This window comes from Amphiprion ocellaris, chromosome 6 (assembly GCF_022539595.1).
Source record: "Amphiprion ocellaris isolate individual 3 ecotype Okinawa chromosome 6, ASM2253959v1, whole genome shotgun sequence".
NCBI classification, from domain to species: domain Eukaryota; kingdom Metazoa; phylum Chordata; class Actinopteri; family Pomacentridae; genus Amphiprion; species Amphiprion ocellaris.
In genome coordinates this window covers 300916-315622 of record NC_072771.1, presented here as the reverse complement: position 1 = coordinate 315622, position 14707 = coordinate 300916, and the positions used below count along the sequence as shown (strand labels likewise).

Genomic DNA, 14707 nt, shown 5'->3' with positions numbered 1-14707 from the left:
AGGAGCGGACCGGCGGCGACACGATTATTTCATGTTTACATGTTTTTATTTTGACCCGGGAAGGTTCTGGTTCTGTTGATCTGAAGGTTCTTTTTATCTCAGCAGTACAACCAGAACCGAAGCAGAACCAAAGAACCAAACATCGCGAGACACGAGTTTTCCCGCCGCACAGCCTGCTGGGAAATATATGAACGTCAGAGCTGCGTTGATTGGAGCACCGCGGCGCGTGCAGAGAAAAGGTAAATATCAGGTTATGTAGTACTGATACTGCTTACTGCAGTACTGCCGAGTGTAGTACTAATACTGTTTACTGTAGCAGTACTTAGTGTAGTATCAGTACTTCTTACTGCAGTATTTAGTGTAGTATCAGTACTTCATACTGCAGTATTTAGTGTAGTATCAGTACTTCTTACTGCAGTATTTAGTGTAGTATCAGTACTTCTTACTGCAGTACTCTGTCTCCAGTCATGTCTGGTCTGTTGGATCAGAGGAACAGAATCCAGCAGCAGGTGAAGCAGCTGCAGGAGAGACTGAACCAGAATGAACTGGAGCTGCTGAGCAGTGAGACAGGTACCTGTCTGTCTGTCTGTCTGTCTGTCTGTCTGTCTCTCTGTCTTTCTACCTGTCTGTCTGTCTGTCTACCTGTCTGTGTCTGTCTGTCTTTCTTCCTGTCTATCTACTTACCTGTCTGTCTACATGTCTGTCTGTCTATCTACCTGTCTTTCTGTCTGTCTGCCTCTCTTCCTGTCTATCTAACTGTCTGTGTGTCTGTCTATCTGCCTGTCTGTTTGTCTACCTGTCTGTGTCTGTCTGTCTTTCTTCCTGTCTATCTATGTACCTACCTGTCTGTCTGTCTTTCTTCCTGTCTATCTATCTACCTCTCTGTCTGTCTTTCTGTCTGTCTGCCTCTCTTCCTGTCTATCTAACTGTCTGTCTGTCTGTCTCTCTGTCTGTCTACCTATCTGTCTGTCTGTCTGTCTGTCTATCTACCTGTCTGTCTTTCTGTCTGTCTGCCTCTCTTCCTGTCTATCTGCCTGTCTGTCTGTCTACCTGTCTGTGTCTGTCTGTCTTTCTTCCTGTCTATCTATCTACCTACCTGTCTGTCTGTCTGTCTTTCTTCCTATCTATCTACCTCTCTGTCTGTCTTTCTGTCTGTCTGCCTCTCTTCCTGTCTATCTAACTGTCTGTCTGTCTGTCTAACTGCCTGTCTGTCTGTCTACCTGTCTGTGTCTGTCTGTTTTTCTTCCTGTCTATCTATCTACCTACCTGTCTGTCTGTCTGTCTGTCTTTCTTCCTGTCTGTCTATCTACCTGTCTGTCTTTCTGTCTGTCTGTCTCTCTTCCTGTCTATCTACCTGTCTGTCTGTCTATCTGCCTGTCTGTCTGTCTGTCTGCCTCTCTTCCTGTCTATCTACCTGTCTGTCTGTGTGTTTCTCAGACTGTCTTTGTTCTATCAGATGATGTATCGGATGATGAGGACCTGGAGGACGATGTTGGACAGACTGGACAGGTGAGTCTCATGTGAGTCTCATGTGAGTCTCAGGTGAGTCTCAGGTGAGTCTCAGGTGAGTGTCAGGTGTCTCCAGAGACGTGTCCAACCTTCATTGTGTTCAGTGTGCAGCAGGTCTGCTGGCTCAGAGGGACCAGATCCAGAAGGAGATCCAGAACCTGGAGGACGTCCTCGGTCCACTCAGTCCCATCAGTCCCATCAGCGTGTCAGGTACCTGTCTCACCTCTCTGCCACATTTTCATACCTGTGAAGCCATTTCCAGGGTTGAATGTGTCCAGAAGTCCAGTTTTTAGATGTTCTGCTCCTCATAGTCAGAACCTGGAAAGACTGGACCCTGGAACTGCAGACATGGATCCACGATTGTCCACCATGAGGAGCTTTATGGGTTCCTGCTGGTCTCCCTGGAGCTCCTGCTGGTCTCCATGGTGATCATCTTTGGTATGATAAAACATCTCCGTCTATCTGAGTCGTGGCAGAGTTTCATGCCGTTAGTTTTATTTCTGCTGACACTGAACCATTAAAACGGCTTCATGGGTTTTTGAGGGTGAAAATACAAAAATGTAAAATCTGAAAATTCAGATAAAGTATTGAACAGAACGTTTGGATTCCAACTAATGAATGATCTGAACTCTAAGCCTGAGGTTCTAGTTCACGTCTTTATTTACCTCCTGTTTGTTTACAGATGATGACAGCAGCAGCGACGAGGTTAGTAACTGTAACTAGCTGTAACTGTAACTAACTAATTGTAACTAGCTGTAACTGTAACTAGCTGTAACTGTAACTAACTGTAACTGTAACTGTAACTAACTGTAACTGTAACTAACTAACTGTAACTAACTAACTGTAACTAGCTGTAACTGTAACTAGCTGTAACTGTAATTAACTAACTAACTAGCTGTAACTAACTGTGACTGTAACTAGCTGTAACTAACTGTAACTGTAACTAATTGTAACTAACTGTAACCGTAACTAGCTGTAACTGTAACCAACTAACTGTAATTGTAACTAGCTGTAACTGTAACTAACTAAATGTAACTAAATGTAACTAGCTGTAACTGTAACTAACTGTAACCGTAACTAGCTGTAACTAGCTGTAACTACCTGTAACTAGCTGTAACTGTAACTAACTGTAACCGTAACTAGCTGTAACTACCTGTAACTGTAACTACCTGTAACTGTAACTAACTGTAACTGTAACTAGCTGTAACTGTAACTAACTAACTGTAACTAGCTGTAACTGTAACTAACTGTAACCGTAACTAGCTATAACTAACTTTAACTGTAACTACCTGTAACTGTAACTAACTGTAACTGTAACTAGCTGTAACTGTAACTAACTAACTTTAACTAGCTGTAACTGTAACTAACTGTAACCGTAACTAGCTATAACTAACTTTAACTGTAACTACCTGTAACTGTAACTAACTGTAACTGTAACTAGCTGTAACTAACTAACTTTAACTAGCTGTAACTGTAACTAACTAACTGTAAGTAGCTGTAACTGTAACTAGCTGTAACTAACTAACTGTAAGTAGCTGTAACTGTAACTAGCTGTAACTGTAACTAATTAACTGTAACTAGCTGTAACTAACTAACTGTAACTAGCTGTAACTAGTTGTAACTGTAACTAGCTGTAACTGTAACTAACTGCAACTAGCTGTAACTGTAACTAACTGAAGCTGTAACTAGCTGTAACTAACTAGCTGTAACTAGCTGTAACTGTAACTAACTGACTGTACCTAACTGTAACTATAACTGTAACTGAGAGTAACTCTGTGTGTGTGTGTATGTCTGTGTGTGTATCTGTGTTTGTGTGTGTGTGTGTTTCTCTGTGTCTCTGTGTGTGTGTCTGTGTGTGTGTGTGTGTGTGTGTGTGTGTGTGTGTGAGTCTGTGTGTGTCTCTGTGTCTCTTTGTGTGTGTGTCTGTGTGTGTCTCTGTGTGTGTGTCCAGAGTGTGGGTCTGTCCCTGTCAGTGGATTCTTGTCTCCAGATGAACCTCGTTTACCAGCAGGTCGTTCAGGGAACTCTGAACCTGCTGGAGACACATCTGCTACACAACCAACGACAACAGGTAGACACACACCTGCTACACAACCAGCAACAATGGGTAGACACACACCTGCTACAAAACCAATGACAACAGGTAGACACACACCTGCTACACAACCAGTGACAACAGGTAGACACACACCTACCACACAACCAGCAAAAACAGGTCAGCACAGACGCACAACAGCAGACGCACAACACACAACCACAGACACACAACTAGACACGTAACCACACACAACCACGGACACAAAACCACACACAACCACAGATACACAACCACACACAACCACAGACACGCAACCACAGACGCACAACAAGACACACAACCACACACAACCACAGACGCACAACCACACACAACTACAGACGCACAACCACACACAACCACAGACGCACAACCACAGATGCACAACCAGACACACAACCGCACACAACCACAGACATACAACCAGACACACAACCACAGACACGCAACCACACACAACCACAGACACACAACCAGACACATAACCACAGACGCACAACCACACACAACCACAGACACACAACCACAGACACACAACCAGACACACAACCACAGACGCACAACCACACACAACCACAGACGCATAACCGCACGCAACCACAGACACACAACCAGACACAACCACAGACACACAACCACAGACACACAAACGCACAACCACAAATGCACAACCGCACACAACCACAGACGCACAACCGTAGACACACAACCACAGACAACCACAGACGCACAACCACAGACAACCACAGATGCACAACCAGACACACAGCCACATAACCACAGACAGCAGGTCTTTTGATCATACGTGTTTTCCTGTCTGTAGAAGGAGCTCCTATTTCAGTTGTCTGGACCAATCAGAGAGTCTCCCAGAGAACAGTCCGCCCCCTCCTCCTACCAGCAGCCAATCACCATGTACCTTGGGTCGCTTCATGAAGCCGTACTTCAAGGACAAACTGACAGGACTGGTTAGACAGGCAGACACACAGACAGACAGGTTACAACTGACCAAAGAGGAGCCTTGTCTGTGTGTCTCCAGGGTCCTCCAGCCAATCAGGAGACGAAAGAGAAGGTCAGCAGGATGACTGGTTGTCTGGACGACAGGAAGCTGAAGGTGAAACGATGTAAGAAGAAACTGTCTGTCTGTAACCTGTCCGTCTGTCTGTTTGTAACCTGTCTGTCTTTCTGTTTGTAACCTGTCTGCCTGTTTGTAACCTGTCTGCCTGCCTGTCTGTCTGTAACCTGTCTGTCTGTCTGTCTGTCTGTAACCTTTCTGTCTGTAACCTGTCTGTCTGTCTGTCTGTCTGTAACCTGTCTGTCTGTAACCTTTCTGTCTGTAACTTGTCTTGTCTGTAACCTTTCTGTCTGTAACCTGTCTATCTGTCTGTTTCAGGGGAGAGCTGGCAGAAGACTCTGTTGATCCACTCGATGTGCAGAGACAATCTGAGGAGACTCATCCAGCCCAAATTGTCCAAGTAACACCTCACTTTATTATTTTTATTATTATTATTATTATTACGTACTTATGTGAACGAGCGCTATCCATCCATCCGTCTGTCTGTTTCCAACATCACTCAAAAACAGACCAACGGATTTGGATGAAAGGTCAGAAATGAATCAAGGACCAAGTGATCACATTTTGGAAGTGATAGTCTGGATCCACGGATTTCTTAAAGATTTCTGCATCATTGCCAGATAGCGACATGGCGTTACTGTAACCATGACAACAAGTCGATGCTACGTCAGCTGCCTGCTGACAATCACATGATTGTGATCCTACTACAAATCCACTGCTGAGGACTTTTCAGGACTTACCCCTCAGAAATGGTCCAAGGACTGAGCAGCCTTGGAGGAGGACTGAGCAGCCTTGGAGGAGGGCTGCTCAGCCTTGGAGGAGGACTGCTGTCTTACTGCTTTAGTTGTTACCGTTACATTCTGACATTAATGATTTTACTGGACATTATTCAGTTCTGTTGGTTATTGGTTCACTTTAGTTTGATTAAGTAACTTCATAACAGCCTGTCTGTCTGTCTGTCTGTAACCTGTCTGTCTGTTTCAGGGTGGACTATCTGACCCAGAAGCGGTCCTCGGCAGTGCAGACAGACAGGCAGCATCTCCGGGATCAGATTGACAGCTCGGAGAGAGAGATCGACCTGCTCAGGTTTGTGTTGTAACCAGACAGAAGTCACACACATGAAACACGTATGTTGAGTCTAAACATGATGTCAGACATGTGAGCAGAAACACGACAGAACCACGGAGCTCAGAGGATGTAACGTCTGTCTCAATCTGCATTCTGATTGGTCAGAGGGAAGAAGGAGGAGGAGCTGATTGGTGGTCGATACGAGGAGCACGACTGGCAGAAGATCTCCAACATTGATGTAAGTCTGAAACCAATCAGTAATCAGTGATCAATAACACGCTGAGTCAGAGACAGCAGTCTGTCCCCGTCCTCAGTTTGAAGGGACGAAGGACGCCAACGACATCCGAAGATTCTGGCAGAACTTCCTCCATCCGTCCATCAACAAGAACTGCTGGAGTCCAGAGGAGGTCCAACATCTGAAGGAGGTCAGCAGGAGGCAGGGAGACAGGCACTGGGACGTCATCGCCACAGAGCTGGGGGTGAGACATGAGGACGCCTGTCTGTCTGTCTGTCTGCAACCTGTCTGTCCCTCTGACCTGTCTCTTACCCGTCTGTCTCTCTGACCTGTCTGTCTCCCTCTGACCTGTCCGTCTGTGATTTGTCTGTCTCTGACCTGTCTGTCTGTCTCTGACCTATCTCTCTGACCTGTCTGTCTCTGACTTGTCTGTCTGTCTCTGACCTGTCTGTCTCTGACCTGTCTCTCTGACCTGTCTGTCTCTGACTTGTCTGTCTGTCTCTGGCGTGTCTGTCTGTCTGTCTCTGACCTGTCTCTCTGACCTGTCTGTCTCTGACCTGTCAGTCCGTCTCTGGCCTGTCTGTCTCTGACCTGTCTCTCTGACCTGTCTGTCTCTGACCTGTCTGTCTCTGACGTGTCTGTCTGTCTCTGACGTGTCTATCTCTCTCTGACCTGTCTCTCTGACCTGTCTGTCTCTGACCTGTCTGTCTGTTTGTTTCTGACCTGTCTGTCTCTGACTTGTCTTTCTGTCTCTGACCTGTCTGTCTTTCTCTGACCTGTCTCTCTGACCTGTCTGTCTCTGACCTGTCTGTCTGTCTCTGACCTGTCTCTCTGACCTGTCTGTCTGTCTCTGACCTGTCTGTCTGTCTCTGACCTGTCTGTCTGTCTCTGACCTTTCTGTCTGTCTCTGGCATGTCTGTCTGTCTCTGACTTGTCTCTCTGGCCTGTCTGTCTCTGACCTGTCTGTCTGTCTCTGACCTGTCTGTCTCTGACTTGTCTCTCTGGCCTGTCTGTCTCTGACCTGTCTGTCTGTCTCTGACCTGTCTGTCTGTCTCTGACCTGTCTGTCTCTGACTTGTCTGTCTGTCTCTGACCCGTCTGTCTGTCTCTGACGTGTCTGTCTGTCTCTGACCTGTCTCTCTGCCCTGTCTGTCTCTGACCTGTCTGTCTGTCTCTGACGTGTGTCTGTCTCTGACCTGTCTGTCTCTGACCTGTCTGTCTCTGACTCTTCTGTCTGTCTCTGACCTGTGTGTCTCTGACCTGTCTGTCTGTCTCTGACCTGTCTGTCTCTGACTTGTCTTTCTGTCTCTGACCTGTCTGTCTCTGACCTGTCTGTCTGTCTCTGACCTGTCTCTCTGACCTTTCTGTCTCTGACCTGTCTGTCGCTGACGTGTCTGTCTGTCTCTGACCCATCTGTCTGTCTCTGACGTGTCTGTCTGTCTCTGACCTGTCTGTCTCTCAGACGGGGAGGACGGCCTTCATGTGTCTCCAGATGTTCCAGCGGTTCGTTTCTGATTTGTTGCGTCACAGCAGCTGGACTCTGTCTGAAGACGTTCTGCCCAGAGAGCTGGTGGAGAAGATGAGGATCGGAAACTTTATCCCCTACACCCAGAGTAATGACATCACTCTGACATCACTCTGACATCACTCTGACATCACACCATCGGTCTGTCTGTTTTACACCTGTCGCTCTCTCTGGCCACCTGTCTGTCTCTCAGTGAGTTACTTCATGGAGGGTCGGGACCCGGCTCAGCTGATCTACAGGTGGAACCAGGTTCTGGACCCGAGCCTTAGGAGAGGACCATGGACCAAAGAGGAGGACCAGGTATGCAGGGGGCGGGGCTAACTTCGCTCACCTGTGGAAGTATTTACAGACAGGTGGAGTAAAAACAGGAAACACAGCTGTGATACCTACAGGAGGTCTGTGGAGGTACCGGAGCAGGTCCTGATCCTGGTGCAGGTTCTGGTTCTGGTTCTAATTCTGGTCCTGATTCTGGTTCTGCTCCTGGTTCTGGTTCTGGTCCTGGTCCCGGTCCCGGTCCCAGTGCTGGTTCTAGTTCTGGCCCTGGTTCAGGTTCTCGTTCTGGTCCTGGTCCTGGTTCTTGTTCTGGTCCTGGTTCAGGTTCTCCTTCTGGTTCTGGTTCTGGTTCTGGTCCTGGTCCTGGTTCTGGTTCTGGTTACACTGAGGATGTTTATTGTGTCTCTGGGTCAGCTGTTGCTGCGAGCCGTGTCCCGGTACGGGGAGAAGAAGTGGTGGAAGATCCGGCTGGAGGTTCCTGGACGTACCGACAGCTCCTGCCGAGACAGGTGAGACCCGGTACCAGAACCGAGTGGTTCTGAGGGTGTTTGGGTCAGGAACATGTCAGGAACATGTGGACACATGGAACGTATCAGGAACGTGTCCGTGTGTCTGTGTGCAGGTACCACGACAGTCTGAAGGCGGGAATGAACAGAGGAGCGTTCAACCAGCAGGAGAGACATCTGCTGCTTAGGCTGGTGGAGAAACACGGAGTCGGTAGGTTCTTCATTTACCAGAACCTGTTGGTTCCACCTGGATCATTCTGTCAGGTTACATGTTCCAACACCCAAAAGAGCAGTTCTGATTCTGGACTAAATAAAGAACTTCAGGCTGTCCCAGAATTCAGGTAGAAGTGTTTACAGTTCATGTAGGAGGTTCTAGAGTTCATTTAGAGTGATCTAGAGTTCCTTAAAAAGGTCTAGAGTTCATTTAAAAAGTTCTACATTTCATTCAGGAGGTTCTTAAGGTTCTTAAGATGGTTCTAGAGTTTATTTAGAACGATCTAGAGTTCATTAAAAAAGTTCTATAGTTCATTTAGAACTTCTAGAGCACATTTAGGTTTTAGAGCACACGAAGAAGGTTCTAGAGCTCATGTAGGAAGTTCTAGATATCATTTAGGAGGTTCTAGAGTTCATTTAGAACGATCTAGAGTTCAATACAAAAGTTCTATAGTTCATTTAGAACTTCTAGAGCACATTTAGGAGGTTTTAGAGCGCATGAAGAAGGTTCTAGAGCTCATGTAGGAAGCTCTAGATATCATTTAGGAGGTTCTGGAGCTCATGTAGGAGGTTCCGGAGCTCATTTAGGAGGTTCTAGAACTCATTTGGTCCGTTTGTAGCAGCAGAGTTCTAAGCTTTCCAGGGAACGTCAGTGAGAGTCTCATCTTTTTAGAAACTGACTTTTATTTTATTTCTTGCTGGACATGACCAAGTGGAGAAATCTAGATTTTCCGAGCAGAGAACATACGTGGGTCTGAATGTCATCTTCATGCTCTGGTTCCTCTGGTAGAACCCAGAACCTGCTGCTGTGGTTCTGCTGGTAGAACCCAGAATCTGCTGCTCAGCCGTTTGTGTTTTCAGGTTACTGGGCGAAGATCGCTGCTGAGATTCCTCATCGGTTCGACGCTCAGTGTCTCAGAGAGTGGAAGAAGCTGAACAGACCTCCTGCCAAGGTACACTCACCTGTTAACTGTCAACTCACCTGTTAACTCACCTGTTACCTGATAACTCACCTGATAACTCACCTGTTACTTGTTAACTCACCTGTAGCTCACCTGTGACTCACCTGTTAACTAGCTCCTCCCATCTCCTCATCTTGTAGATGTTTTTATCAGTTTTTATCAGTAGATGTTCCTCCATGCTGGATGGATCTCCTCTGTTCTCTGGTTCTGCTGAGTTTATTTTATTGGTTTTCCTCTCAGTCTCTCTGAGGAAACACTGCCTGTAGTTCAACCTGAATACTGAATTTTACAGAGTGGAGTGAACACGTTCTTTATCTTAGAGACGTTGAATAAAGTTGTTTTATTGACATCTCAGGATCTTTAACTCAGATTTAGTTGTTTTTGTGATGAAACTGCCATCATTAGAAAGTTGAAATATCATATCATCAGCATAGAGTGGAATCGTCTGATAAACACTAAATAGTTCATGCAGATAATGATGATAATGTTTGAACTTTATGAGTTCTGACGCTGTGACTCTGACAGCAGAAACAGAAGAAAGCTAAAAGGAGTGGAGGAGGAGAAAAGAAGAAGAAGGACACCACCAAGAAGAACATCAGGAGGCGACTGAAGACAATGAAGAAGAAGGAGGAGGAGGAGAAGGTGATTCCCTACATGGACAGCGATGACGAGAAGAAGATGGTGGTGGAGGAGAGGAGCGAGGAGCAGCAGCAGGAGGAGGAGGAGGAGGAGTTCAGCTTCCCTCCCATGCAGGACTGGGTTCCAGCAGGAAGACCAGAACCTTCGTCCTCCCTGAGCTTTTGCCCGGTGCTGCTGCCTTCTTCCACCGACGCTTTCAGTGGGGCTCCGGTCCGTTCGACCGTCGTTGGGAAGTTCAGCTGCTCCTCGGTCTTCGGACCTCCTCCAAGAGCGCTGCAGCAGGACGAGTGCTACAGCAGCGCCGCCATGATGATGGTGTCTCCTGAGGAGCTGAGGGTCCACCTGCAGCGCCAGGCCCACAGGTTCAACCACCGGAGCTCAGATGTGTCCTCAGATATCTCCTCAGATGTTTCCTTCAATGCCTCCTCAGATGGGTCCTCAGATGTGTCCTCAGATATCTCCTCAGATGTTTCCTTCAATGCCTCGTCAGATGCGTCCTCAGATATCTCTTCAGACGCGTCCTCAGATGCGTACTCAGATGTCTCCTCAGATGCGTCCTCAGACGTTACCTGCGATGTCTCCTCAGATGTCTCCTCATGCTGTCTTCGTTCCTCGTCCTGTCTTGCAGCAGCTCCTTCCTTCCTCTCCTGCAGGTGATGGAGTCAGTGATGGAGCCGTGAGGATTCAGGGAACCAGAACTCTTCTTGAGGTCGGTGAAGATCTCCTCACCTTCAGAGCTCCGACTTCCTCTGAACGTTTCTGCTGTAACCCTCAGTGTTTCTGTTTCTTTCAGGTTCCACAGTCTGCTCAGATCCAGAACATCATCCTGCTCCCTCCTCAGAAGCTCCGCCCCCTGCAGCTGGTAGCCCCGACCCCTGCTGCTGCTGCTCCTGTCAGATTGGACGCTTCTCATGTCCCCATTGACTCGTCCAATGAGAGAGTGTCTTCGACTCAGAACCTCAGTTTAGCCCTGCCCCCCTGTGTGCGGACCAATCACAGTGCTCCTTTCCTCATCAAGCATGACTACTATGTCCCACTGCCCGGTCAGCCAAGCCCCGCCCCCAAACTGCCAAACACCGCAGGGAGGGAGAGGGGGAGGAGCCACAGCCGGTGACAAGCAGTCAAGACAACCAATGGGTGGACAGGACAGGTACAGGTGTGATCCTGGAAGGGAAAAGGGTCCGGAAGCCGACTCAGAAGGCCAGAGCTCTGCAGGAGACAAGGAGGCCAAGGTGAGACCAGAACCTGTAGCAGCAGAGGTACAGGTAAGGTGGTCCGAAGAGCTCCAGGAGAAGGTTCTGGAAGACGCTCCACCTTCATCCAAGCGGGTTCTCCAAGACTACTGATGGTTCATTCAGTTTTATTTATGTAGCGCTTCGTGAGGTACAGACCTGAGAGAACCCAACAATCCAGAGGTACCGTTGGAAGTAGCGGGGCTGTCTGCCTCCAGAACCCAAACTGGGAGCTGGTTCCACCTCAGAACAGCTGATAACTGAAGGCTCTGCTTCTGGAACCTCTGGAACCAGCAGTAAAGCTGCAGTCTGAGAGGGAAGGGTACTGATAGGATGATCTGGAACTATCAGGTCTTTAACCCTTTAAGCGCCAAAGTCGCAATATTGCAACAAGCAACACTGCTGAACATAACAAGCTATAGCTGCAAATATGGTGCCTCATATGGTTACTACTTTACACCAGGAGGTGGCGGACATCTGGGACTTCAATCTGAGCATCATTTGTGGGCGTGCTTTCATTCAAAGTTTTGGAGTTTATAGATTTTGAAAACTGCCCCCCGGTCGAGGAAACGAGGGTCGCAGTCGGCGCGTAACAGAGCGCAAGACAGCGAGAGAAAACTCACCATGCCGAGAGGTTTGTTCACCGTTGACAAAGTATTTCGTCAAGTAATGGCTGACTCAGATTCTGAAGAGGAATATTCACCCTCTGATGAAGATGTTCAGTTGTCCAGTGAGACAGAAGGGTTAGTTTGTTTGTTTGACCCCGCCCTCATGTTCCTGGAGCCGCAGGCGCAGGTCTGTGATTGGCTGAGCGGGAAAAGGGGGGTGTCGGTACCTGGAGCAGGTGTGGCCATACCTTACCTGCCCCTATTTGTCAGCAGTCTGAGCACGCTCAGTGCGCTGCTCCAGTCCAAGAAGTCCCTGACGAAGGCATCGCTGCAGCTGCTGTGCCGAGGCTCCGAACCTCGACACCCCCGAACCACACCTGACACACCTGAAGCCAGGCAACCACCACCAGACCTGCCAGACTCCACCTCTGACCTCCGACCATCTGAGGAACAACCAGGTAACACCTGCCCTGACCCGCCCCACACACCTGTCTCACCTGTTCCACACACAATTAGCTCCAGAGCAGCCCAGGTGTGTTCTCAGGTGGGTTTGTTTTGCAGCTTCCTCTGCCAGCTCAGCCCAGCAGCAGCAGGAGGACGAGGAGGACGAGGAGGCCACCATGGTGGAGGCGGTGCGACACCTGGTGGCGGAGCGTTTCTCAGGTAACCCCGCCTACCAGCTGCTGAAGGCCCGCTTCCTGTCTTGCTTCACTGTCCCCGCCCTCCTGGCCACTGTGCAGCCAGTTACAGGAAAGACTGTGGACTGGCCAGCCAATCAGGAGGAGGAGGAGGAGCCAAGGAAGGCCAGACAAAGAGGACGGAGGAGAGTTCAGGTGAGTACAGGAGGGCGGAGCTCAGGAAGTACCTGGTTCCTCAGAAACCAATCAGCAGCCAGAGCTGACTGATCAGCTGATTTATTTATTATCAGATTTGTTTCCATATTCATTCCAGTTCTGAATCATTCTAGGAATCATTTGGACACATTTTTAATCATTTTTGTACAATTTGTGGTCATTTTGGATAATTTTTGAATCGTCAAACAGATTTCTAGTCTCAACGTCTGAGAACTGGAACTTTGTCTGGTCCAACTTTCACCCATCAGATTCTACTGATGTTAGAGCCTCAACAGTTGGTGAAATGTGGACCAAAGACTGTATTTTAGTAGAAACATGGATCCATCCATAGATAAACACTGACAGGAACTCTATGGAGACACTGGACCAGCCTCAGTGGAATGTTGAACTTTCTTCCATTCTGATTTGTGAGTTCTAAGAAGGTCTGAAGATTCATTTAATAGATGGAAACTATTTAATGGTTAAATGAGCCTTTAAAACCTCCGTCCCTCCAGAGTAGACATGGGACTGAAGCATGTCTACTCTGGAGGGATGGAGGTTTGTTTTCTTTCTGTTTTCAGTGAAACTCTGAGTGTTTTCTGCATTTTATCACTTCAGAAGGAAACTGGTGAAGCAGAAAGAGAGAAAAGACAGAAGTGGAATTATTCAGCTTCAGTCTAATAATCAGAAGATCAGGAACAGAAACAGGAACTTCTCTTTGGTACTGATTCCTGTTTTGTTTCTTCTGTTGCTGGAAGTTTAAAGTCTGACTGAATCCATCCGCTGATGACTACATTTATTACGTTTATCCATGAATCGTTTGGAGTATACTTCAGCTTCTTTACTGTGAATATTTTCTGGTTTCTATGACGCTAAACTGAACATCTTTGGACTAAACGTGACTTTGGAGGAAACTGATCCACATTTTTCACAGTTTTCTGACATTTTAGAAACCAACAGCTGATTGATTCCTCCAGAAGATAATCCAGAGTGAACTATCGTAGCAATCTGAGTTCAAACGCGTCTTTATGATGTGTTCTTTAAAAGATAATTCACTGAACTTCACAGCAAATTCAAAACACTAAAATGATTTCATTGTTCACTATATAAAAGGACTTCACTGCTGCTGTGATGAAGATGTTGGATTCTTTGTCAGAAGGTGGCGCTGTAGCTCCTTTAGCTGCAACAAACAGAGTAAAGACGCCAGAAATAAAACAAAGAGAAGCAGGAGCTGATCAGTCACATGACCTGAATGTTCACGACGTCTTTGCTTCCATCTGCAGAGATCTTTGTTGCTGAGTGACGCCTCCGGAGCTCCAGCCAATCACTTCTCAGGGATTCCTTCTGCGGACCGGACCGGACCGGACCGGACCAGTAGAAACCTCATATTGAGCTAACTGGTGTTTGGAACCCCGGCTGGTTTACTGAACAACGTTCTTCAAAGAAAGAACCTGGAAGCTGCTGATCGGCTGCGTTCAAGAACCCTCAGAACGGCGTGAACTTCTGATAACTCATAAATCCGGACCGTCTGAGCATCCTTGAATGCACCACCAGAGGAACGATGAATGAACCAGTCAGAGCAGATCAATCTGTGCTGCATTGATTATTGATCAGGGGGCTGTGTGGTGCGTTCAGGAACCTCAGGAGGAGTTAGTAAAGTGGTGGAGCTGCACTAAAACCTGTTGGTTGTTGCTGATCTTTGTTATTATTTAAGATGAGAATTTTTTTCAGTTTCTTTGAGCTGAAGGTTTTCTAATAAAGATAATTATGGAAAATTATGTTTGGGACACAAATGTTTATGGGACACTGTGGGGACACTGAGGACATTGTGTCGACAGATGTTTATGGGACACTGAGAACATTGTGGGACACTGATGTTTATGGGACATTGTGGGGACACTGATGTTAATGGGACATGGTGGGGACACTGATGTTAACGAGACATTGTGGGGACAC

The 14707-nt window shown here is 47.4% G+C and overlaps 1 protein-coding gene across 1 annotated transcript; it reads left to right on the top strand.

Annotated features, from left to right (window-relative positions):
• Positions 1-14529, top strand: snapc4 (small nuclear RNA activating complex, polypeptide 4). Its single transcript, XM_055011327.1, is given in 24 exon segments — positions 1-239; positions 466-570; positions 1457-1509; positions 1614-1797; positions 2192-2214; positions 3290-3580; positions 4410-4511; positions 4513-4551; positions 4623-4707; positions 4977-5058; positions 5643-5744; positions 5892-5964; positions 6041-6205; positions 7423-7573; positions 7679-7785; positions 8173-8267; positions 8381-8475; positions 9339-9430; positions 9965-10731; positions 10872-10940; positions 11097-11343; positions 11851-12376; positions 12480-12751; positions 14035-14529. Coding segments are annotated over 24 exon segments (3891 nt in total). The 5' UTR covers positions 1-187; the 3' UTR covers positions 14149-14529.
• The last annotated feature ends 178 nt before the right edge of the window (positions 14530-14707 follow it).